At 43.9% G+C, this 27437-nt stretch overlaps 1 protein-coding gene across 1 annotated transcript in view; it reads left to right on the top strand.

The window, feature by feature from the left end:
• Window positions 1-26821, top strand: part of igsf11 (immunoglobulin superfamily member 11) — a 242573-nt gene extending 215752 nt beyond the window's left edge. Inside the window, exons 4-8 of the mRNA XM_079558355.1 lie at window positions 19514-19721; window positions 21131-21286; window positions 23097-23219; window positions 24219-24366; window positions 24947-26821. Coding sequence (XP_079414481.1) covers window positions 19514-19721; window positions 21131-21286; window positions 23097-23219; window positions 24219-24366; window positions 24947-25691 — 1380 coding nt within the window. The 3' untranslated portion in view covers window positions 25692-26821. The remainder of the gene's footprint in view (window positions 1-19513; window positions 19722-21130; window positions 21287-23096; window positions 23220-24218; window positions 24367-24946) is intronic.
• The last annotated feature ends 616 nt before the right edge of the window (window positions 26822-27437 follow it).

Raw genomic sequence — 27437 nt, 5'->3', positions numbered from 1 at the left:
GGAATAGTGGTTCATTGATGACAGGTGGAGATGCATAATGAGATCCTACATGTGTTTGCCTGATCGCTCACATGATTTAATCACACTTAATGTAAGTAAAGTCAGAAATGCCAGGCACGCTGGCGCCTTCTGTATGTGTAGTCACAAAGTTTTACCCAATGTTAAAATAATTTTTATTTTTTTGAAACATGTGTTCCATTTGTGGGAAATAAAAAAGGCGCGACAGCGCCACCTACAAAAGTGAAAATACTCCCATGAAAAAAAGATAAACAGTATGTTGACCCTTCACCCCTGGACACAACAAATGTAAACCAATGACAGTGGGCGCGATAGCGCCCCCTCTAGTTTGAGAAGAAAAAATGCATTGGTAGTCAAACAATTAGTTTGTAGGAAATGTATGTAATTTGGCAGAATAATAGTTGATGGCATCCTGATAAAATAAGCTAATAGGAACCACACGGTGTTTTGTACGGTGTTGCCATGGAGACGACTGAGGCCCACCATGTTTTTCTGACGGGACAGACACATAGATCTCACATTATACAACATTACAGCGCGTTAGCGCCCTCTATAAGGAGCTTGTGGCCAGTGGTCATTGAAGTACGGCCGTACAACGCTGCTTGTGAAACAAAAAAGATTTGGGGCGCGCTAGCGCCCACTACAGGTTGGAGCCATTATTCGCATGGACAGGTTAAATATTTAGTTTTGACAAAGATTAATGGCACATCAGGGAAATAAAATGTAGTTGGCGCGTTAGCGCCCTCGGTAGGGTAGGGCAATGGAGATGCAACAATCGAGGCACAGACGGTGGTCAGTGAAATAGAGCCCGATGCTGCTTGTGAAATTAAATAGATTATGGGCGCGCTAGCGCCCTCTGCATGTTGGAGACATTATTCACATGGAGAGGCAAAAAATGCCGTTTTCATGTTTACTGACAAAGATTAATGGCACTCAAGGGCAATAAAATATAGTGGGCGCGCCAGCGCCCTCTTCAGGTGGGTGCCATTATTCACAAGGACAGGCTAAAATGCAACTTTTCGTCTGTGTTTACTGACGGATTAATGGTACATCAGGGCAATAAAATGTAGTGGTGTTACAGAGGCGCTAAAGGAGGCACGGCCCGCGAGGGCCGTTCGATGCCGCTTGCGGCTTTAATTCTTTCTTCTTTCTTCTTCCGTCTTCCGTCTTCTTTCTTCTGCTCTTTGAGCAGGAATTTGACCCCCTGAACATAGTCGAAAACTCACCAAACTTTGCCCAAAATTCAGGTCCGGTGAAAAATTAATTAAAATGTGTGTTTCATATTGGGGAAAAAAAAAATGGCGCGACAGCGCCACCTACAAAAGTGAAAATACATTACGCCAATGGGGGAGGGGCCGAAGTAAACTTTGTCGTAGAGCGACGAGATTCGGTACAGATATTCGTCATGTGACGACAAAAAAAAAATATTATTGTGGCCACGCCCCCTGACAAACCGGAAGTCCGCCATTTTGACAGGAAGTCCGGAGAATGCTGAGTCAGCGTTTTCGCTGACGTCGCATTTTAACGAACTCCTCCTAGGGCGTTTCACCAAATGAGCTCAAAATCGCTCCAGCTCATCTCGAGATGTGGGGCATCAAAAGTTATCCAAATTTTTTGGCTAACTTTTACGGTTTGTTTGCGGCGAAGCCGCAATCTTTCCGAAGTATTTTGAGATTCATCAAAAACTAAAAATCGCTCCCATTCGCACAAACAAACTCCGATTAAAAATCGGAAATATACATTTTTCTGACCTTTCACCCCTGGACACAACAAATGTGAAAAAGTTACACTGGGCGCGATAGCGCCCCCTCCAGGTGCAGAAGAAAAATTGCATTATGGGAAAAAAATTAGTTTGTCGGAAATGGATGAAATTCGGCACAGAAAAAGTTGATGGCATCCCGATCCAAAAAGCCAATGAGACCCATATCGTATTTTGTACGGTGTTGCCATGGTGAATCAAAATACATTGCGTCTCTGGAGGCGGGACCAACCGGGGCCAACGTCAACTTTGTCATAGAGCGACGAGATTCGGTACAGATATTCGTCATTTGACGACAAACAAAAAATATTATTGTGGCCACGCCCCCTGACAAACTGGAAGTCCGCCATTTTGACTGGAAACCTGGAGAATGCTGAGTCATGGTTTTCGCTGACGTCGCATTTTAACGAACTCCTCCTAGGGCGTTTGACAAAATGAGCTCAAAATCGCTCCAGCTCATCTCGAGATGTGGGGCATCAAAAGTTATCCAAATTTTTTGGCTACGTTTTACGGTTTGTTTGCGGCGAAGCCGCAATCTTTCCGAAGTATTTTGCGATTCATCAAAAACTAAAAATCGCTCCCATTCGCACAAACAAACTCCGATTAAAAATCGGAAATACACATTTTATTGACCTTTCACCCCTGGACACAGCAAGTGTGAAAAAGTGACACTGGGCGCGATAGCGCCCCCTCCAGGTGCAGAAGAAAAATTGCATTATGGGAAAAAAATTAGTTTGTCGGAAATGGATGAAATTCGGTACAAAAATAGTTGACGGCATCCCGATCCAAAAAGCCAATGAGACGCCTATCGTACTTTGTACGGTGTTGCCATGGTGACGTCCGGGGCCCCCCATGTTATTGTAATGGGGCTGACACATAAATGTCACATTATATAACATTACAGCGCGTTAGCGCCCTCTGTCAGGAGCTTGTGGACAGTGGACATGGAAGTACGGCCCGTCAGGGGCGTCTGATGCTAATTGTGAAATTAAAAAGATTACGGGCGCGCTAGCGCCCTCTGCAGGCTGGAGCTATTATTCACATGGAGAGGCTAAAAATGTTGTTTTGATGTTTACTGACAACGATTAATGGCACATCAGGGCAATAAAATGCACTGTGGCAACGCTGGCGCCCTTGGTAGGGTTGTGGCAACAGAGGCGCTAAAGGAGGCACGGCCCGCGAGGGCCGTTCGATGCCGCTTGCGGCTTTAATTCTTTCTTCTACTTCTTCTTCTTCTTTCTTCTTCTGCTCTTTGAGCAGGAATTTGACCCCCTGAACATAGTCGAAAACTCACCAAACTTTGCCCAAAATTCAGGTCCGGTGAAAAATTAATTAAAATGTGTGTTTCATGTTGGGGAAAAAAAAAATGGCGCGACAGCGCCACCTACAAAAGTGAAAATACATTACGCCAATGGGGGAGGGGCCGAAGTGAACTTTGTCGTAGAGCGACGAGATTCGGTACAGACATTCGTCATGTGACGCCAAAAAAAAAAAAATATTGTGGCCACGCCCCCTGACAAACCGGAAGTCCGCCATTTTGAAAGGAAGACCGGAGAATGCTGAGTCAGCGTTTTCGCTGACTTCGCATTTTAACGAACTCCTCCAAGGGCGTTTGACCAAATGAGCTCAAAATCGCTCCAGCTCATCTCGAGATGTGGGGCATCAAAAGTTATCCAAATTTTTTGGCTAAGTTTTACGGTTTGTGTGCGGCGAAGCCGCAATCTTTACGAAGTATTTTGCGATTCATCAAAAACTGAAAATCGCTCCCATTCGCACAAACAAACTCCGATTAAAAATCGGAAATATACATTTTATTGACCTTTCACCCTTGGACACAGCAAATGTGAAAAAGTGACATTGGGCGCGATAGCGCCCCCTCCAGGTGCAGAAGAAAAAATGCATTATGGGAAAAAAATTAGTTTGTCGGAAATGGATGAAATTCGGTACAGAAATAGTTGATGGCATCCCGATCCAAAAAGCCAATGAGACCCATATCGTTTTTTGTACGGTGTTGCCATGGTGAATCTAAATACATTGCGTCGATGGAGGCGGGACCAACCGGGGCCAACGTCAACTTTGTCGTAGAGCGACGAGATTCGGTACAGATATTCGTCATGTGACGACAAACAAAAAATATTATTGTGGCCACGCCACCTGACAAACTGGAAGTCCGCCATTTTGACTGGAAACCTGGAGAATGCTGAGTCATGGTTTTCGCTGACGTCGCATTTTAACGAACTCCTCCTAGGGCGTTTGACAAAATGAGCTCAAAATCGCTCCAGCTCATCTCGAGATGTGGGGCATCAAAAGTTATCCACATTTTTTGGCTAAGTCTTACGGTTTGTTTGCGGCGAAGCCGCAATCTTTCCGAAGTATTTTGCGATTCATCAAAAACTAAAAATCGCTCCCATTCGCACAAACAAACTCCGATTAAAAATCGGAAATATACATTTTCTTGACCTTTCACCCCTGGACGCACCAATTGTTAAAAAGTGCCATTGGGCGCGATAGCGCCCCCTCCAGGTGCAGAAGAAAAATTGCATTATGGGAAAAAAATTAGTTTGTCGGAAATGGATGAAATTCGGTACAAAAATAGTTGATGGTGTCCCGATCCAAAAAGCCAATGAGACCCATACCGTATTTTGTACGGTGTTGCTATGGTGACGCCCAGGGCCCCCCATGTAATTCTAATGGGGCTGACACATGAATCTCACATAATACAACATTACAGCGCGTTAGCGCCCCCTGTCAGGATCTTGGGGACAGTGGTCATGGAAGTACGGCCCGTTAGGGCCGCCTGATGCTAATTGTGAAATTAAAAAGATTACGGGCGCGTTAGCGCCCTCTGCAGGCTGGAGCCATTGTTCACATGGAGTGGCTAAAAATGTTGCTGAGATGTTTACGCACAAAGATTAATGGCACATCAGGACAATAAAATGCAGTCTGGCGCCCTTGGTAGGGTTGTGGCACGGATAGATAGAGCCGCTAAAGGAGGCACGGCCCGCGAGGGCCGTTCGATGCCGCTTGCGGCTTTAATTCTTTCTTTCTTTCTTCTTTCTTCTTTCTTCTTTCTTCTGCTCTTTGAGCAGGAATTTGACCCCCTGAACATAGTCGAAAACTCACCAAACTTTGCCCAAAATTCAGATCCGGCGAAAAATTAATTAAAATGTGTGTTTCATATTGTGGAAAAAAAAAATGGCGCGACAGCGCCACCTACAAAAATCAAAATACATTGCGCCAATGGGGGAGGGGCCGAAGTAAACTTTGTCGTAGAGTGACGAGATTCGGTACAGACATTCGTCATGTGACGCCAAAAAAAAAATATTATTGTGGCCACGCCCCCTGACAAACCGGAAGTCAGCCATTTTGACAGGAAGCCCGGAGAATGCTGAGTCAGCGTTTTCGCTGACGTCGCATTTTAACGAACTCCTCCTAGGGCGTTTCACCAAATGAGCTCAAAATCGCTCCAGCTCATCTCCAGATGTGGGGCATCAAAAGTTATCCAAATTTTTTGGCTAAGTCTTACGGTTTGTTTGCGGCAAAGCCGCAATCTTTCCGAAGTATTTTGCGATTCATCAAAAACGAAAAATTGCTCCCATTTGCGCAAACAAACTCCCATTAAAAATCGGAAATATACATTTTTTTGACCTTTCACCCCTGGACACAGCAAATGTGAAAAAGTGACACTGGGCGCGATAGCGCCCCCTCCAGGTACAGGAGAAAAAATGCATTGTGGGAAAAAAATTAGTTTGTCGGAAATGGATGAAATTCGGTACAAAAATAGTTGATGGCGTCCCGATCCAAAAAGCCAATGAGACCCATATCGTATTTTGTACGGTGTTGCCATGGTGAATCAAAATACATTGCGTCTATGGAGGCGGGACCAATCTGGGCCAACGTCAACTTTGTCGTAGAGCGACGAGATTTGGTACAGATATTCATCATGTAACGACAAACAAAAAATATTATTGTGGCCACGACCCCTGACAAACCGGAAGTCCGCCATTTTGACAGGAAGCCTGGAGAATGCTGAGTCATGGTTTTAGCTGACGTCGCATTTTAACGAACTCCTCCTAGGGCGTTTCACCAAATGAGCTCAAAATCGCTCCAGCTCATCTCCAGATGTGGGGCATCAAAAGTTATTCAAATTATTTGCCTATGTTTTACGGTTTGTTTGCGGCGAAGCCGCAATCTTTACGAAGATTTTTGCTATTCATCAAAAACTAAAAATCGCTCCCATTCGCACAAACAAACTCCGATTAAAAATCGGAAATATACATTTTGTTGACCTTTCACCCCTGGACGCAACAAATGTGAAAAAGTGACATTGGGCGCGATAGCGCCCCCTCCAGGTCCAGAAGAAAAATTGCATTATGGGAAAAAAATTAGTTTGTCGGAAATGGATGAAATTTGGTACAAAAATAGATGATGGCATCCCGATCCAAAAAGCCAATGGGACCCATACCGTATTTTTTATAGTGTTGCCATGGTGACGCCCGGGGGCCACTATGTAATCCAGTGGGGCTGACACATAAATTTCACATTATACAACATTACAGCGCGTTAGCGCCCCCTGTCAGGAGCTTGTGGACAGTGGTCATGGAAGTATGGCCCGTTAGGGCCGTCTGATGCTAATTGTGAAATTAAAAAGATTACGGGCACGCTAGCGCCCTCTGCAGGCTGGAGTCATTATTCACATGGAGAGGCTAAAAATGTTGTTTTGATGTTTACTGACAAAGATTAATGGCACATCAGGGCAATAAAATGCAGTGTGGCAACGGTGGCGCCCTTGGTAGGGTTGTGGCACGGATATATAGAGGCGCTAAAGGAGACACGGCCCGCGAGGGCCGTTCGATGCCGCTTGCGGCTTTAATTAGGCCCGAGCGGCCTGCCGTCGCAAGGGCCTATTGTAATCGCAATCACAGCGCAGTGCGCGCAGCGCACTGAACCTAAGTGCGCGGAGCGCACAAAAACAGCGCGAAGCGCTGTCCCCATGTCAACCGTAAACTCACCATGTAAAACAGTGAAGCCCACACCGGAGGTGTGGGCCCTTTATACTTATTATTGCATTAAAATGAATGGGGGTATATAGTGTGAATGGGGGTATATAGTGGATGACGAGCGCGAAGCGCTCGTCATCCACCCAGGAACCCCACGGGTGCGTGCGGATCGTTGAAAGCTTTCCAAAAATGTATAATATGATATCGTCGCGAAAGCGACGATATTGTTTTTCTCGGAAATATTATTATTCTTTCTTCTTTCTTCTTCTTCTTCTTCTTCTTCTGCTCTTTGAGCAGGAATTTGACCCCCTGAACATAGTCGAAAACTCACCAAACTTTGCCCAAAATTCAGGTCCGGCGAAAAATTAATTAAAATGTGTGTTTCATGTTGGGGAAAAAAAAAATGGCGCGACAGCGCCACCTACAAAAGTGAAAATACATTACGCCAATGGGGGAGGGGCCGACGTAAACTTTGTCGTAGAGCGACGAGATTCGGTACAGATATTCGTCATGTGACGACAAAAAAAAAATATTATTGTGGCAACGCCCCCTGACAAACCGGAAGTCCGCCATTTTGACAGGAAGCCTGGAGAATGCTGAGTCAGCGTTTTCGCTGACGTCGCATTTTAACGAACTCCTCCTAGGGCGTTTGACCAAATGAGCTCAAAATCGCTCCAGCTCATCTCGAGATGTGGGGCATCAAAAGTTATCCAAATTTTTTGGCTAAGTTTTACAGTTTGTTTGCGGCGAAGCCGCAATCTTTCCGAAGTATTTTGCGATTCATCAAAAACTAAAAATCGCTCCCATTCGCACAAACAAACTCCGATTAAAAATCGGAAATATACATTTTATTGACCTTTCACCACTGGACACAACAAATGGGAAAAAATTACACTGGGCGCGATAGCGCCCCCTCCAGGTACAGAAGAAAAAATGCATTGTGGGAAAAAAATTAGTTTGTCGGAAATGGATGAAATTCGGCACAAAAATAGTTGATGGCATCCCGATCCAAAAAGCCAATGAGACCCATATCGTATTTTGTACGGTGTTGCCATGGTGAATCAAAATACATTGCGTCTCTGGAGGCGGGGCCAACGTCAACTTTGTCGTAGAGCGACGAGATTCGGTACAGATATTCGTCATGTGACGACAAAAAAAAAATATTATTGTGGCCACGCCCCCTGACAAACCGGAAGTCCGCCATTTTGACAGGAAGCCCGGAGAATGCTGAGTCAGCGTTTTCGCTGACGTCGCATTTTAACGAACTCCTCCTAGGGCGTTTCACCAAATGAGCTCAAAATCGCTCCAGCTCATCTCGAGATGTGGGGCATCAAAAGTTATCCAAATTTTTTGGCTAAGTCTTACGGTTTGTTGGCGGCGAAGCCGCAATCTTTACGAAGAATTTTGCGATTCATCAAAAACTAAAAATCGCTCCCATTCGCACAAAGAAACTCCGATTAAAAATCGGAAATATACATTTTATTGACCTTTCACCCCTGGACACAACAAATGTGAAAAAGTGACATTGGGCTTGATAGCGCCCCCTCCAGGTGCAGAAGAAAAATTGCATTATGGGAAAAAAATTAGTTTGTCGGAAATGGATGAAATTCGGTACAAAAATAGTTAATGGCATCCCGATCCAAAAAGCCAATGAGACCCATATCGTATTTTGCACGGTGTTGCCATGGTGAATCAAAATACATTACGCCAATGGGGGAGAGGCCGAAGTAAACTTTGTCGTAGAGCGACGAGATTCGGTACAGACATTCGTCATGTGACGACAAAAAAAAAATATTATTGTGGCTACGCCCCCTGACAAACCGGAAGTCCGCCATTTTGACAGGAAGTCCTGAGAATGCTGAGTCAGCGTTTTCGCTGATGTCGCATTTTAACGAACTCCTCCTAGGGCGTTTCACCAAATGAGCTCAAAATCGCTCCAGCTCTTCTCGAGATGTGGGGCATCAAAAGTTATCCAAATTTTTTGGCTAAGTTGTACGGTTTGTTTGCGGCGAAGCCGCAATCTTTCCGAAGTATTTTGCGATTCATCAAAAACTGAAAATCGCTCCCATTCGCACAAACAAACTCCGATTAAAAATCGGAAACATACATTTTATTGACCTTTCACCCCTGGACACAACAAATGTGAAAAAATGACATTGGGCGCGATAGCGCCCCCTCCAGGTGCAGAAAAAAAATTGCATTATGGGAAAAAAATTAGTTTGTCGGAAATGGATGAAATTCGGTAGAAAAATAGTTGATGGCATCCTGATCCAAAAAGCCAATGAGACCCATATCGTATTTTGTACGGTGTTGCCATGGTGAATCAAAATACATTGCGTCTATGGAGGCGGGACCAATCGGGGCCAACGTCAACTTTGTCGTAGAGCGACGAGATTCGGTACAGATATTCGTCATGTGACCACAAACAAAAAATATTATTGTGGCCACGCCCCCTGACAAACCGGAAGTCCGCCATCTTGACAAGAAGTCTGGAAAATGCTGAGTCAGCGTTTTCGCTGACATCGCATTTTAACAAACTCCTCCTAGGGCGTTTCACCAAATGAGCTCAGAATCGCTCCAGCTCATGTCGAGATGTGGGGCATCAAAAGTTATCCAAATTTTTTGGCTAAGTGTTACGGTTTGTTTGCGGCGAAGCCGCAATCTTTACGAAGTATTTTGCGATTCATCGAAAACTAAAAATCACTCCCATTTGCACAAACAAACTCCGATTAAAAATCGGAAATATACATTTTTTTGACCTTTCACCCCTGGACACAACAAATGTGAAAAAATTACACTGGGCGCGATAGCGCCCCCTCCAGGTGCAGAAGAAAAAATGCATTATGGGAAAAAAATTAGTTTGTCGGAAATGGATGAAATTCGGTACAAAAATAGTTGATGGCATCCTGATCCAAAAAGCCAATGAGACGCTTATCGTACTTTGTACGGTGTTGCCATGGTGACGTCCGGGGCCCCCCATGTTACTGTAATGGGCTGACACATAAATATCACCTTATGCAACATTACAGCGCGTTAGCGCCACCTGTCAGGAGCTTGTGGACAGTGGTCATGGAAGTACGGCACATTAAGGCCGTCTGATGCTACTTGTTAAATTAAAAAGATTATGGCCGCGCTAGCGCCCTCTGCAGGCTGGAGCCATTATTCACATGGAGAGGCTAAAAATGTTGTTTTGATGTTTACTGACAACGATTAATGGCACATCAGGGAAATCAAATGCAGTGTGGCGCCCTTGGGTGGGTTGTGGCACGGATATATAGAGGCGCTAAAGGAGGCACGGCCCGCGAGGGCCGTTCGATGCCGCTTGCGGCTTTAATTAGGCCCGAGCGGCCTGCCGTCGCAAGGGCCTATTGTAATCGCAATCACAGCGCAGTGCGCGCAGCGCACTGAACCTAAGTGCGCGGAGCGCACAAAAACAGCGCGAAGCGCTGTCCCCATGTCAACCGTAAACTCACCGTGTAAAACAGTGAAGCCCACACCGGAGGTGTGGGCCTTTTATACTTATTATTGCATTAAAATGAATGGGGGTATATAGTGTGAATGGGGGCATATAGTGGATGACGAGCGCGAAGCGCTCGTCATCCACCCAGGAACCCCACGGGTGCGTGCGGATTGTTGAAAGCTTTCCAAAAATGTATAATATGATATCGTCGCGAAAGCGACAATATTGTTTTTGTCGAAAATATTATTATTCTTTCTTTCTTTCTTCTTTCTTTCTTTCTTTCTTCTGCTCTTTGAGCAGGAATTTGACCCCCTGAACATAGTCGAAAACTCACCAAACTTTGCCCAAAATTCAGGTCCGGCGAAAAATTAATTAAAATGTGTGTTTCATATTGGGGGAAAAAAAAATGGCGCGACAGCGCCACCTACAAAAGTGAAAATACATTACGCCAATGGGGGAGGGGCCGAAGTAAACTTTGTCGTAGAGCGACGAGATTCGGTACAGACTTTCGTCATGTGACGCCAAAAAAAAAATATTATTGTGGCCACGCCCCCTGACAAACCGGAAGTCCGCCATTTTGAAAGGAAGACCGGAGAATGCTGAGTCAGCGTTTTCGCTGACTTCGCATTTTAACGAACTCCTCCTTGGGCGTTTGACCAAATGAGCTCAAAATCGCTCCAGCTCATCTCGAGATGTGGGGCATCAAAAGTTATCCAAATTTTTTGGCTAAGTTATACGGTTTGTGTGCGGCGAAGCCGCAATCTTTACGAAGTATTTTGCGATTCATCAAAAACTGAAAATCGCTCCCATTCGCACAAACAAACTCCGATTAAAAATCGGAAATATACATTTTATTGACCTTTCACCCCTGGACACAGCAAATGTGAAAAAGTGACATTGGGCGCGATAGCGCCCCCTCCAGGTGCAGAAGAAAAAATGCATTATGGGAAAAAAATTAGTTTGTCGGAAATGGATGAAATTCGGTACAAAAATAGTTGATGGCGTCCCGATCCAAAAAGCCAATCAGACCCATACCGTATTTTGTACGGTGTTGCCATGGTGAATAAAAATACATTGCGTCGATGGAGGCGGGACCAATATGGGCCAACGTCAACTTTGTCGTAGAGCGACGAGATTCGGTACAGATATTCATCATGTAACGACAAACAAAAAATATTATGGTGGCCACGACCCCTGACAAACCGGAAGTCCGCCATTTTTACTGGAAGCCTGGAGAATGCTGAGTCATGGTTTTCGCTGACATCGCATTTTAACGAACTCCTCCTTGGGCGTTTGACCAAATGAGCTCAAAATCGCTCCAGCTCATCTCGAGATGTGGGGCATCAAAAGTTATCCAAATTTTTTGGCTAAGTTTTTCGGTTTGTTTGCGGCGAAGCCGCAATCTTTCCGAAGTATTTTGCGATTCATCAAAAACTAAAAATCGCTCCCATTCGCACAAACAAACTCCGATTTAAAATCGGAAATATACATTTTGTTGACCTGTCACCCCTGGACGCAACAAATGTGAAAAGGTGACATTAGGCGCGATAGCGCCCCCTCCAGGTCCAGAAGAAAAAATGCATTATGGGAAAAAAATTAGTTTGTCGGAAATGGATTAAATTCGGTACAAAAATAGATGATGGCATCCCGATCCAAAAAGCCAATGGGACCCATACCGTATTTTGTACGGTGTTGCCATGGTAATGCCCGGGGGCCCCCATGTTATCATAATGGGGCTGACACATGAATCTTACATTATGCAGCATTACAGCGCGTTAGCGCCCCCTGTCAGGAGCTTGTGGACAGTGGTCATGGAAATACGGCCCGTTAGGGCCGTCTGATTCTAATTGTGAAATTAAAAAGATTACGGGCGCGCTAGCGCCCTCTGCAGGCTGGAGCCATTATTCACATGGAGAGGCTAAAAATGTTGTTTTGATGTTTACTGACAACAATTAATGGCACATCAGGGCAATAAAATGCAGTGTGGCAACGCTGGCGCCCTTGGTACGGTTGTGGCAACAGAGGCGCTAAAGGAGGCACGGCCCGCGAGGGCCGTTCGATGCCGCTTGCGGCTTTAATTCTTTCTTCTTTCTTCTTTCTTCTTCTTTCTTCTGCTCTTTGAGCAGGAATTTGACCCCCTGAACAAAGTCGAAAACTCACCAAACTTTGCCCAAAATTCAGTTTTGGTGAAAAATTAATTAAAATGTGTGTTTTATATTGGGGAAAAAAAAAATGGCGCGACAGCGCCACCTACAAAAGTGAAAATACATTACGCCAATGGGGGAGGGGCCGAAGTAAACTTTGTCGTAGAGCGACGAGATTCGGTACAGATATTCGTCATGTGACGACAAAAAAAAAACATTATTGTGGCCACGCCCCCTGACAAACCGGAAGTCCGCCATTTTGACAGGAAGCCCGGAGAATGCTGAGTCAGCGTTTTCGCTGACGTCGCATTTTAACGAACTCCTCCTAGGGCGTTTCACCAAATGAGCTCAAAATCGCTTCAGCTCATCTCGAGATGTGGGGCATCAAAAGTTATCAAAATTTTTTGGCTACGTTTTACGGTTTGTTTGCGGCGAAGCCGCAATCTTTCCGAAGTATTTTGCGATTCATCAAAAACTAAAAATCGCTCCCACTCGCACAAACAAACTCCGATTAAAAATCGGAAATATACATTTTATTGACCTTTCACCCCTGGACACAGCAAGTGTGAAAAAGTGACACTGGGCGCGATAGCGCCCCCTCCAGGTGCAGAAGAAAAATTGCATTATGGGAAAAAAATTAGTTTGTCGGAAATGGATGAAATTCGGTACAAAAATAGTTGACGGCATCCCGATCCAAAAAGCCAATGAGACGCCTATCGTACTTTGTACGGTGTTGCCATGGTGACGTCCGGGGCCCCCCATGTTATTGTAATGGGGCTGACACATAAATGTCACATTATATAACATTACAGCGCGTTAGCGCCCTCTGTCAGGAGCTTGTGGACAATGGACATGGAAGTACGGCCCGTCAGGGGCGTCTGATGCTAATTGTGAAATTAAAAAGATTACGGGCGCGCTAGCGCCCTCTGCAGGCTGGAGCTATTATTCACATGGAGAGGCTAAAAATGTTGTTTTGATGTTTACTGACAACGATTAATGGCACATCAGGGCAATAAAATGCACTGTGACAACGCTGGCGCCCTTGGTAGGGTTGTGGCAACAGAGGCGCTAAAGGAGGCACGGCCCGCGAGGGCCGTTCGATGCCGCTTGCGGCTTTAATGTGTCACTTGTTCTTCTATGTGGGATGAAGTCGATATACATCATTAAGGCTGTGTCACGTTAACGTCACCATTCCTCCTTGCATTAATATCCATATCATAGCTATTGTATGTCACCTTCTTCCTCTCAGGGAAACTCACAGGTTCAATTAAGGCCTTGACATCCACGTAGGACATGTTGATGTTTTGTGGTGACTTGCCGTAGCTGCATCGCCCGTGCCAGCTGCTCTGATCTCCATTCTTTCATTACACCGACATGATCCGGCTATCGATCAGCTCAGATGAACTCCTCTTTATTTGCTCGGCCTTTCTCTCGGGACAAAGTTATGCGCCGTCAGCACCCTGCGTATATGAAGTTGTTTTCAAGCCACTCTTGTTTTAGTATCTGCTCTCAATATAGAAACTTTATACCCCTGAAACATCGCGTTCCTCTCCAGTGTTTTTTTTTTCGCAGATCGCCTTGCAAAAAGTACAGGTGTTCTCAGATTGTAACAAAATTGCAAAGCGGAGTTAACCGAGCAGCAGTAACAGTATCCCGAGTGACAGTGATTAGTAAGTATTTCTAATGACTACAGAAGGTCTAATGCAAATGCAGACACGCTCGCATCGCCGTAGATGTTAGAGGAAGTTACAGCGGCTTTGACAACATGGAAACTTTGTCAAAAAACAGGGACTCGATTGATGCTTGCAGGCGGGAGCATTCGCCATATTGTTCAGTGCATGCCTCAGAGGATTGGAAGAGATAACAGTGGCAGCTTACAGACAGTAAATTGAAGGGAGGCCGCAGGCTTTAGGGGTTTATTTAGGCTTTATTTGAAAAGAAGGACTCGCGTTTGAGCCAAAAGCATCTCTAGGGTCAATCAGATCTGGGCTGCGTGATCCAGAAACCCGCATGAGACTATTGTGTATACGGGAACGTGCGGCGCGTGTGACTGATATTGTTGATACAGTCGATTTTTTTTTCTCCTAAAGCTGCTCTAAAAGAGACCACCAGCGTAATGTTTTTTTTTTTTTTTCTTTTTTGCTGTAGCGGATTTCGTGTAGAGCTGCGGCAGAGGTTTAGCGTGCGGGCCAGCAGAGCACAGTCCAGCTGAGATCTTAGGGCCGACTGCCATCTGAAGTCCGGCCATGACCTCCTTTTTGCCTGGGCACGGCGGCAAAGCCAAGCCCATCATCGTGAGGGAGAGAGGCGCAGTCTGATGTGAGTGGATGCCGCGGACACAGGGAAATATAAATATGCCTTGGACTGGCTTCTTCCCGCAGGCGGTGGAGTAGAGTAGTTTTACATTTTATTTATTTGTTTCTTTAATTCATCTCTTTTTGCTTTTTGCACTCTACCTCCAAAAGAAAAAACACAAATCTAGAAACGTCCCATAACAACTAGGACAACACCGGCTGAGGTGCGCTGAAAAAGTTTCCAAAAGTTTTTACCCATGTAGCAGTACTTTTAAGTTACTTTCAATTCATTTTACTCACGTAGAAGTAAAAAGTTTAGAACCAAATGGCTTCTCAAGTAAAAGTTAAGGTGAAAATACAAGCTTAACTGTCTGATCTTCTCCTTCTTCTTCTACAGTGCCAGCGCCTCGTTCTGTACTTCCTGATTTCAGTTGCATCATTGTTCAAAACTGTCCTCCACATTTTTAAAGCCCATAATCCAACATTATTGTGTTTTTCCAACCTGGAAGTTATCGAAGGAAATGATTCCTGTAGCTGCCAGCAGGGGGAGCCCCAGTCAGGATTTTCACCCGCTCTTACACCTGCATTTCAGCGTTCAAGTCTATTTTAGGCTCCATATGTACAACATGTCCACTTTAAGAATCCTTAAGATGGTTTGCCAAACGGCTACACCCACTGGTTTAAGGCTGATCATTGATAGGAGTTTAAGCTCGCGAGGAAAGTGATGTTCTTTTATATTCTGTTACATGACAGTTCATATTGTGTTACATGACAGGGCAGACAAGTAGCTTAGCTTTTGTTATAAAAAAAAATCCCCAGTCGTTTTTTTGGATAAATCACCAGGCGGGGCAAAGGAAAAGCGTTAATGCCGCTCAAATGAAAGCGCATGGATAAAGACTTCTGTAAGCCTGTTGATACATGTAATACAATATATTGATTTGGCCTTTGACTCTTATATCTAGTTGTTCCCATACAGACTATAGGCTTATCCGCTTCTGCATCGGTCCATTTGTAGAAGTGGGGCAGCTCTCGGTGGTGCTGTTAACACGGGGTGCTTAATGCTGCACAGGAGCCGTTAATGAATAGTGTACGCAGAACGGCAACACGATTCAGCAAATTCTGTTTACCACAAGGCAATGTTCACGAGGACTGATTCTGTATTCACAAACAATTGAGAAGTGAAAGCGCGTGCTGCAGTCATTTGTATACATATGCATCAGTTGTTGGGTCAATGGGATCACAATAAACATGATGTTAAGGAAAATATATAGTTGTAATGCAAATACGTTTACCACGTTGTTTATGCAAATCAAACATTTATCATCTGCTTACTGAGTTTGGAGGTTGCAAGTGTCTGGAATCAATCCAAACTCATTTGTCACATAAGGCTGTACTTGGTGACACAGCGACAGACACCTGCTCATTCATTACAGGGGAAATTTAGAATCACCGTTTTTTTGGAGACGTGAAGCACTGACCAGTGAACCTGCAACCTCCGCACCTCCAGAGAGCAAATCTTTAAGAGTTACTGTGCCCGATCTTGTGTTTCTAAACGCAGACTCTAGCGTAACATTCGCACTTTGAGGTCTTGCAGCTCCTAGACTTAGGCATTTAAGTGGAAAGTACGTGGGGCGAAGACACACCCATGACCAATGGTGGTGTTATGTACAACAGCCTTTTCCTCCAACCAGGCTCGGCGGCCGGGAAGGGGCAAGGGAGAGGGAGAGGGGGGTTAACATGTGCTTTTGTTTTGGTCACGTTGACGCAATTACGGCCGAGCGAGTACCGACCCACAACACTGCGGGACCGGCTGTAGGTTGCATCTCTTTCTCTCGGGACATGAACATTGTTTAACTCACGATGGGCTTAATTTTTAGTTTGTCCTGTGAGAGCCTGTAATGCTTAAAGAAGAACATAAGTCAGTGCTTTATAAACACGGAAATGAATGTGAGGCTGCCATCAGAGACCGCTCTCAGTGCTGCTTGCAATAAACCACACCTCAGCCGACCTCTTTTTTTATAAGCAACGCCCTCTCGCAAGTGGCGCAACTGCGTCACTTGGTAAATAATCATCACGTTTAGAGTTTGCGCTGTCCCACAATGTTATATCCTCAGCAAAATGTACTTTAATTCTGCATAGTATTATTATTCTTTCTCCCTCTGCACACAAAACGCCTGTCCACACTTCAGTCTACTACACATTGTAAGTTATACCAGGCAAACCATGGCATATTCTGGTTAAAATCAATCATCCTTCCTCCTTCATATTTTTCTGGATGAGTGAGATTCATCTTCATCAAATTTCCAATTGATTCTAAAAGGTTCTTGCGCTCATTCAGTCTCCACAGCTACACAACATTACTTTCTTGCATGGGTGCCATTGATGAATCACATAAACATTGCTAAACCCATGTTTTAGGGGATTATTTATTTTTGTCGGAAAGTAAATATGAATGCATCCTCCTGCAATGTCCAGGTAAAATGTATGGCCAAGGTTCTGCCCCTCTAATCCCGGTTCATTCATGCTGCCGGGACGTGGCGCGTGATGCAGCCCATTGATTGGATCACTTTCACGCAGCATGCGGCTTATATTGTTAGGTCATCAGCGTGTTATTGGAGCTCCAACTGTCAAGAGAGGGTAAAAGAGGCCATGTCGGCAGAAAAACTGAGGGAAAAAGATATAGTGATGATAATGTCATCGGCGCGCATGTATTTGAAGAAGCAGTTGCAGGTTCTCATCACACTGAAGGAGCACGGGAGCTGCCCATTCATCTGCACAGAAGAGGACAAAGCCACACTCAGGAAATTGCAGCCGGGCAATTTATAAGCGGCGAGCAGCAGTAGAGGGCGCGCACACACATTATTCATCATTCTCACATAGGCGTCTCACACATGCACCGCTTGTTTGGCAGGCTGGTGCTTTGAACGATTGAATGGGGGGGTCTTTTCACCAAACTGAATAGCCCCTCTGATTCCCCCGTCCTGCTCGGGCATGTGTGTGTGTGTGTGTGTGTGTGTGTGTGTGTGTGTGTGTGTGTGTGTGAGTACATGGTGTGTGTGTGGGTATACAACCTCTTCATCTTTTGTTTGGGCCAGCTGAGGGTGAGAGCTGTTTTGCATGTGGCTCGCTCGCACAAATGAGCCGCTCGGGCTAATTTAGTTACCAAACTCCGGCTTCTGAAACAAACCAGTCACTCTACACCCTGAAGTGGTGTCAAAGATGTTTTAATCTCCAGGCATTGGCACACCTTGTTTCAGAGACTCAGAATTGCAATTTCTGAACATCTAGCATGCAGTATTGATGTTCAAATTTGGAGTGATTACTCAGCAGGGCTGCTGAGTACTTCCCCCCCCCCCCCCCCCCCCTCGGGATGTAAAGCCTCCTTTGAAATGTATCCTGCTTCCCAGGAATTCTGTTATAAATACGTTGTTTTACACTCAATCTGTTTTCCCTCGACTTACCATAAACAATGTCACCAGCCTTCCCTGTGTGTGTGTGTGAGTGAGTGAGTGAGTGAGTGAGTGAGTGACTGACTGACTGACTGACTGACTGATGCTGAGGCCAATGACACAGTTTGCAGCCTTTCCTCCTTCAATCTACCCCAGGGCGGCTGTGGCTTCAGTAGTAGCTTGCAGCGTATGACAGGGGTTCCCAAACTTTTCAGGCCACGACTCTCAAAATCACAACAACTGTTAACGTTAGCATTTATAATAATTTAAGGTGCAACACATTTAAAATCTGCTTTAATGATGGGTCCCAACTTTGGGAACCATTAAAGACTGCGAGAGGCTTGTCAGGCTAATAAAGTGCAACTTTAAGAAAGTGGAAACTAAATGAGATTGTAGCGGCACAGTTTGTATTATTTTACTCCATTAATTAAGTAATAAAGCAGTTCATTTTACTGTGCTTGCAACTTAAATTTGATCCACCAATTTTTTACGCTGAATATGGGATTTTTAAATATATATACACATATATGTGTTTCTGTATGAGGGGTTGTGTATTGAATAACCTGGACAAAATAATAATAACTCTGTATTGGCAGATGTTATTACTGATACTGTTATCAGTTGTTAAATGTTTTAGTATTATTTTGGAAGGGCTTTTGTCTCTAATTGTTGAAGCTTTACTTGAATCGCGCACAGGGTTAGCTATATAACTATAACAGCCTAAATGTTCATATCAACATCCTATGTGCCCTTTTTATTTTTACTGGCACATTTTTCCTAAGCCTTGACATACTGTGTTCATTTCAAAAACTGTGGCTGACCTTTCTGTACTAAACACTGAATATGTCAACCCTTTAACCCCTCGACTGTAGCTAGAATATAAAATACAATGCTCATTCGTTGATTCTACTTTTGGTTGCACACAGCAGTTTGCAAGTTGACGTTTTTCAATTATGCATACCATTTAGAAGAAGCTTTTATCCAAAGAGCACCATAGAACTATCTAGCAGAGAGACACTTTTAGATCGTCTCTCAGGACTGTTCAGAGAAGAAGAAATGGATACTTACAAATGAAAGGTTTTCAGTTGAGTCCGTCTGTTTGTCTGGTGCCTTAAAAAAAAACGGTCATTTTCTCTTCTCTTTGTCCACTGTAGTGACCCCGCTGAGCTTGTTTAGCAGTACTAGGTCTCCATCTAGTGGCAGACTGCAGTAACACACCATTAGAAAGAAGAGCCCACCAGTAGTATTTTCTTCATTGGGACCCAATTCACCAAAAATACTCTCTTGATGTGAAATTTGTCTGTTTAGTTTGATTAGTTCAATCCTTTGTTGCAGTAAATAGTGTTTAATGCGATGGAAGAAAACTGAGCCGTTTCCTCTTGCTTCCAGGTGATAATCTATCAGAATGGGCAGGTCTTCCGTCTGGCCAACCATCTGAGTGACCGCGTGGGCTTCGTGGCCACTATGCCGAGCACAAGTGCCTCCATCGTCATCAACAACACACAGCTATCCGACACCGGGACGTACCAGTGCCTGGTCAACAACTTTCCCGACGGAGGGGGCCGCAACATCGGGGTCGTGGGGCTCACAGTCCTGGGTAACTCTCACACACCAAACACTGATAAGATTAATGCTGGTGCATTATGGTATTAGTAAGTACTTTTTTTGACCCCCAACCTTAACCAAGCACATTTTCTCCAGTTTGTTTTTACCCAAATCAAAAAGCTTCTCAAGTGGGACTTAGAGCCTAATAGACCAATGTAATGCCTCATTTGAAAGCTAAGACCTACAAAACTGATTAATTTTTTTTTTTTTTTTTTTTTTGCATTCTGACAAATGGCCGCTGGTTGCACTGCTTCACGACTGTGACGCTAGGGGCATTGCCCGCCATTGCTGTAGTACCTCCATATAGGGGCAGCAGCTAAAGCTAGTTTTCCATTAGAAAGCATTGCACTTTGCACGCTTTTCTTTTTACGTTATAAACAAGTGTAAAGCCTGTCTAGTTTTGTTAAAGCTTCTACAGCTAGATATTGCTCTTGTTATAATGCTGGGTTAGTTACAATTAAAGAAACCAGGCTAGTTTTCGTAAGGAACATTTTAGAAATCTTGTATATTAATAAGGGCCAGACTTTGATTGACAGGCCGTTAGCATTAGAGCTAATGGCACGGCTATGACTTAACAATGTGCCCCGTGAGGGCCGAGTCTACAGTGAAGATCCTGCCCTTATGCCCTTTTTAAGACCATGCTTCGTCAGAACAGGGTAGGAGGAGTCTGTAAATCCGCCATGATTTCTACTTCGAACGTGGTCATTATGGCAAACGGGAAGGAGTAAGAAGACGGAGTCTATTACCGTGTTTTTGTCACATTTTTGATGCATATTTAGTTGTGTTCTGTTGCTTTTTTGTTGTGTTATTGTTGCTTTTCCGGCATGTTTTTGTCACATTTTTGGGGGTGTTTTTTGCCACTTTTTCATCTCATTTTCGACGCTTTCTTCAAAATGCTTTTAGATTTGGGTAAAGCCAAACTGGAGAAAATGTACTTGGTTCAATGGGGTTTAAGAGGTTAATGCCAAATAAATTTTCCGTGGAATGCCCTATGAAATACGTATTTTTTTTAGATGCAAATGTACTTGGCTGAACAACAAAGTATTATACAGTCCCAAAATTGCAATGTTCAAGTCTCCATCATCACGTTGGTATAATAATAATACTGATATTACAATAGACTGGCGGAACACGCTGTAGTCTTACATTAGATAAGAGTTTCTGTCAGAAAAACACATTTTGTTTTGCTACTAAATGGCCTCATGTAACTAGGAAATACGCCTGCATTTTCTATATACACAAGAAAGCACTCACAAAGCAGAAGGCTTTTACTGCTTTTAGCCTGGTCGTCATAATCAAAATAATAAATAGCTTCCTTGTTTTGCGACGTGAAGCATTTATGAAGGTAGCATTATTAAAAAAAACAGAGCTTGTTTGACTCTCTCTTCCCCCCTCTCCCAGTGCCCCCCTCGGTGCCCGCGTGTAGCATCCAGGGCACCCTTGACGTGGGCAGCGACATCATGTTGTTCTGCAGCTCGGAGGAAGCCATCCCCACGCCCTCCTACTCCTGGGAGAAAGTGGACGCGCTGCCCAAGCTGCCACACAATGCCATGCAAGGTACTACACACAAGCTGGCCATCGGAGTGCCCTTTTGCCCGACCTTTGCCGGTAAATCTTCAACGCAATCGTTCCAAAGAAGTCAGGTGCCATTCTCCAATTCCTCCTGCCCAAGCTCCGCCCAACCTGCTGCCCCCTCCCTTGACCCCGAGGGGTGATGCGGATGAGTGAATGGTTCAAACAACAGTGTGTTTGTGGCAAAGTGACAATATAAGTGGTGTCTGTCTCATGCTGAACACCAAATGAACCTCTACGTAGAATATTGGTTTTTCAGCATTGGATTGTGCTGCTTTGGTGCGCTGTCCTTTCTTTTCCAATTGTGTAGTGGTCATTCCAGTCATTGAACATTGTATACCACTAGGCACTTGCAAGGCTTGGCTTGATAATAAAACATTTAAAAAAAAAAATTATATATGTATAATTATATATGTATATATATGTATAATGAAATAAATATATACATATTTATTTCATTTATTTATTTATTGCAGCAGAAAGTAGTTATATAATCTTTTACAGAAGAAAGAAAAAAACAAGACTATTGTGTTCAAAAGAAGTAGGAAGCAGTTCAAAAACTTTTATAAACTTACCCCTTATCTCTTATGCATCGCAACATCACATAAACTTTCAGCATGATTACACTCATCTGGGGCCGTGTTTTAACTTTTCAATCAGTTGTCTTTCATTTTCATCCTGAGTAGAAGTATTGTTACATGTTGTATTACTGCAAAATGCTATTTTGATGTTCAAAAAGGCCACCGGAACTATGCGTGATGTCATAGGATTTCTCGTTTACAGCCGTGCAAAATGAATGACTCATACAGTATACCATACCATAAGATTTATGCACATCTCTTTTCAGATATCCTTTTCATTTCATTCATCATACAAAAATAAACCATAAACACTGCAATATCGCTCAGCCCTGATAAACCAAATATGTGTTGTTTATGTTTAATCATGTTTAATCATGTTTAATCATACAGAAATAACTGTGTTCGATTCCCACCTGGTTCGATTCCCACCTGGGCGGGGCCTTTCTGTGTGGAGTTTGCCTGTTCTCCCCGTGTCTGCGTAGGTTTCCTCCGGGTACAGGTCAATAAATAAAAATTAAGATTGACGGGAAAATGTTACATGTATACTCAGCTAACATTGTAAATATGTGTTTTTATTATATAGTCATGAAAAACTAGAATAGATCAATTGACCTTGTTTTAAGGTCATACAAACTGAATGTAATGTTGTTAATGCTCAATGATACGTTAGAGTCTTAACTTTCTATATTTTTCTATATCACAATCAATTTTGACAGAAAGTAAAAAGCTAAATCCTTGGGCTACTCCTACAAAACGTTAACAATGAAGCTGCTGAATGGCAAGCTAATAGTACAATGGTACATGCTGTGTCATAAAATAGGTTTATTTTCATCTGTAAGGTTTATGTTCATGGATTAGAGACAAAACATTTTCAACATTAAAATGACCCACCCAGATGACTACTTTTTGAAAACCTTCGCTATTATGGAACACGCCTGGACAACCAAAAAACTCACCCCATTAATATGCAGAACTTACAGGACTTCCAGGCATGGTTTTCATGAAGGAATAACATTACAACAAGCCTACAATCTCAAAGAAGAAAGCCTAATTTTGGGTCTTTTTAAAGAATACCGGTGCCCAGTGTTATGCAGCGTGAACACTAACCCAAGACTCATCATTTGTGAAAGAAAGGAATTTGCGCATGATTTTCACAACCTTTGTCGCTCCATTTGCATCATAACTGTTGACTTGTTTCATCCGTCTATTTCCAGATCAGATGCAGGGAACTGTGACTCTGAGAAACATTAGCACCAGCACCTCAGGGCTCTACCAGTGCACCTCCAGCAACGCCATCGGCAAGAGCACCTGTCTGCTCAACGTGCAGGTCGCGGCCCGTGAGTATTGCCTTATCCACCTCTTCTAAAGTGACCCTAATGCTCCGACACGGCTGGCCCGACCCGGCAGCCCTGCAAACGCTGTCTGCTGAAAAGAGTATCTCTGATTGGCACTTCAACAAAACAAGACAATAATAAAAAAGGACAAGTGTATTCACGACGAGAGGGATTGTTGGTTTTCAAGTCTCTTATTTTGTTTTGTGACAGCGAAAGGCTCAATGTCAGTGGAAGCCGACAGACAGCTAAGTGCCAACTGTGTCTGTCGAGTCAATGTCGGAAAACACTGCTTGCCAAATAGACAGAGAAAATGATGGAGAACTAGCATTTTCGCACTGCACCGCGGCCGCCCTCTGCGCCTTTTAGGTTGTCCCGGCAGAATCGGAAGAATGGGTCGAATGCATGGGACAAGTTCACAGTGGAACATCTTGACCAAGCAGTGAACTTGGATGTTTTTTCGGGGAGATTGTGACTCTTGTTGGCTCTAATAATAATTAGTTTGTTTTGTCTAGACACTTCAAAGCCAATTGACTTGCTTCTCCGCACTTCTTGGCATCCCCTCTTTGCCAACTGCTAAAACAACTTCAGTGTTTTTGTCGCCTGGCTGAGCTCATCTCGTGCTGCCACAGATGATTACTCTTCACTGTCCCTCTTGATTTCTTTATGATTATTAATGAGTTTGACCGCCACCTAATGTCCATAAAAAGCTGCTTTCTAAACAGGCTTCTACACTACTTCCACAGCCAAAACTGCCCCCCTTTCACTCAAACTCCACACTTGAACTTCGGGAAGGCATGTGAATTTCCCCAGAGGTGCATTAACAGGAGGAAAGGAGGTCAATCAGGGTTGTGGACGATTGTTACCAAAGAGCCACTGTCGCCTCTCATGACGAGTGTACATTGAGCATTTACATGTAATACTAACATGTCTTAGTCGTAGTGCATTTACAAGAAGGAAAATCGGTGACTTCACGTAACCATATTGTGTCGTTCTGTTGCACAGCTCCGCCCCAGAGTGTTGGCCTGATTGCAGGAACCATTGCCACAGGGATCCTGGCGGTCATCATCTGCGCTCTGTTAGTGGTGGTCTCGTTGTTTTACTGGAGAAACAAGAACAAATACGACGAGGAGGAGATTCCCAATGAAATCAGGTTAGTCCATTGTACAAATTTCACAGCAATTCCATGAGCGCTGCGTTATCTTGGGTGTAATAAAACTCTCCATTGACAGGTCAAATATAGCGTTGTATGGTTGTATATTTTTCATTATATGTGACATTTATGGGTATTTTTAAATTGTGTGCCATCATTTCATGAGTCATTTGGAAGATTAGTGATCACTCAGACATTTCAGCTCCGCTTGATTGGGATAACATCTGTTTCATTTGGGCTAAACACAGTCCTACAAGACTGTTCACAGCATTAATTAGAACAGAGATAACATGACATTTTAACAGCCATGTTTCTCTGCCTTTTATTACTTTTCCACGCAGCCATTGTGTCAACAATGAGAAACCCCGTCTGCATCTTGCCTCATGGAGAAAAGTTTATGATAAGGTTTTAGCTGAAGTTAATTCAAACTATGTAGATTCTGCATTTTGACAGCGAGACAGCCTTAAATCTTAGTGTAATATTGAAAAGCCCACTTAGGGTTTAGTTGGTGATCTTTGCTTGTTGATAAAATTCTTAATCCCAGAAAAGATTCTGATGAACATATGTGTATCCATTCCAGAGAGGATGATCTTCCTCCAAAGAGGTCCTCATCAGTGAAGGCTTTTCATGCAGATGCGTCCTCCTCAGAAAACGACACTCTGACCTCCACCAACACTTACAACAGCCGCTACTGGCACAACCCCAAACCCAACTACGACACCAACTCCTACACGCGCTACAACGGGGACACGCGGCAAGCCTTCTCCACTGCCACTGCCGCCCAGGGGGGGACACACGCAGGACATGCACCTCATGCTGGACATGCACCTCATGCTGGACATGGACCTCATGCTGGACATGGACCTCATGTTGGACATGGACCTCATGCTGGACATGGGGGACATGGGACCCACCCAGGGCACGGTGCACAGGCAGGACATGGGACACATGGATCACATGGTACGCATGGGACTCATGGACATTCTCACGGACAGTCTCAGGGTGCCCCACACACCCACAGCTCCTCAGCCGCAGCCCCTGGCTCAGCGCCCCTGTCCCGACACACGCAGCCCGCTCAGAGCACCACAGCGTTTGCTAATGGCAGCCATACTCTGCCGCCTCCTAAGACTCTGGTGGTGACCACAAACTCTGCGCCTTCACCTCCCGCCATGCGCAGTAATGGCTCTGTGAGCCTGAAGCCCGTGGTGACATCCACACACGGGCAGCACACGCACTCGTACGCAGTGAGCCAGGCCACGCTGGAGCGCATGGGGGCAGTGCCAGTGATGGTGCCTGCACAGAGCAGAGCAGGATCACTGGTCTAAGGCCTGGATATCAGACTCTGTGAGACTATAGTGTGTGGTTGTGATAACTGCAAACACAAGAAAACATATGGGCTGAAACAGCCCACTGCCCTTTACAACTGTGTCTTTCTGTACCTTTGTATCTCCAAGTGGATTACAGCCAGAGTTCGCTTCATGCCAATTCCTTGCTGGACAGGACTCTTTTTGTAAACCAGACCTAAACAATGACTGTTCTCTGTTCAGTGTTTTCTGTGGAGTATTTCCACTTGGATGATGTCAGAGCTGGAGTGAGTTTCCTGCACAACAGTCTTATTCAGGGCTGGGTCATTGTCATTGTTTAGTTGTTTGGATTTATTTTTGGTTTTATTTGAAGCAACACAAGGAATTTTCTGCTGTTGTCCATGCTGCATGGTCAGGCTGAAAAGAGCTGGGATTTCCAAATATGCATGTGTCCTATGATTTCTGATATGATTTCTTCTTAGCATTTGTTTGAAGTTTTTAATAATAATAATGGTAATAATAATAACATGGAATGTTTGGAGAGCAAAAGCATGAGAATGAAAAACAGATTGAGATGGCCTTAGACGCTTAGGGTGAGGAGTTTTCTTGGTGCAATACAGAGATAAAACACTTTAGTGAATGCAAATGTTGTAGTTATGATTTAGCACTTTTTAAAAACCACTGTATGTCAGAACTGCTGTCTCAAACTCACTCTTTATTTTGTCTTAATAGGGAGATGGTCTATCCCAGCAACAGCCAAACTCATTTAAAATCACAGCCCAAGAATTGATGCTGGATAGTGGTTTGTCTTGTAGTTTCCTCAATATCGTTGTCACTGTCCACTCACTCGCTGCTCTCACAGACATGGATGACTGGATGTCTTATTTCATAAATACTTTATAAAGAAACAGATCTATATTTAATAACATGTTCCTTACAACTAACTGTTTTCTACTGTACATACACATGCAGCAGTGGGCTAGAGCCAAATACAGGTCTTACAACAAGGTACTATAAACATCTAGTTTATTCTCACGCCGGGTTTTTAAAGAGGCTCTTTCTGATACTGTTATAATCAACGACCTCAAGTACTGAAATCATTTCTTATGTTACCTAATTGCCATTGTTGGGAAGAATCACTGTGTAGTTTTAACCAAGGTGTAGTTGCATATTATTGCAATCTTCTTTTTTTTTTTTACTGTGCACTGACTAATGCACCAACTAATCATATTTTTAATCTTAGATGCAATATTTGATGGAGCAATGGCGACGCGGTACATGCAACAGCTGGTGCTTGATGCAACAGGTGGTTTGTTCCTGTTTTTTTTTACATTTTCTGTGAATCCAGATCAAATTGAAATGTCCCCTGCGGTCCCTCAACATAAGCAACATTAGTGATGCATTTCTGGCTACAGTTACACCCAAAATCTGATCATCTGTCATCTGTTTTCCTAAATGATTGAGGCGGCTTGTAAGCATCATAATCTGACATGGCATTATGGGATATACATGTAATCTGATTTCTTTCTGATCTTTCCACCTTGCGCAGAAACATGACACAAGAGGGCAAATGAAAATAACAACAGAATTAGAATGAAACGCTAAAATCATTGTGTTGTCACTTTTTCAATGCACAGAGAGCACTATGATTACCTAAAGCGGGGGGGTATTATGCTTTTTTTTTTTTTTTTAAACTGTGTAACAATGTTGTCCACTCATCAAAAACATAAAACATGTGTATTTATTCACTTGCACATCTTTGAGCGA

The sequence above is a fragment of the Gobius niger genome (genome assembly GCF_951799975.1).
Source record: "Gobius niger genome assembly, chromosome: 1".
NCBI lineage: Eukaryota > Metazoa > Chordata > Actinopteri > Gobiiformes > Gobiidae > Gobius > Gobius niger.
Note: the sequence above shows the minus strand (reverse complement) of the source record. Positions and strands in the feature narration are given on the sequence as shown.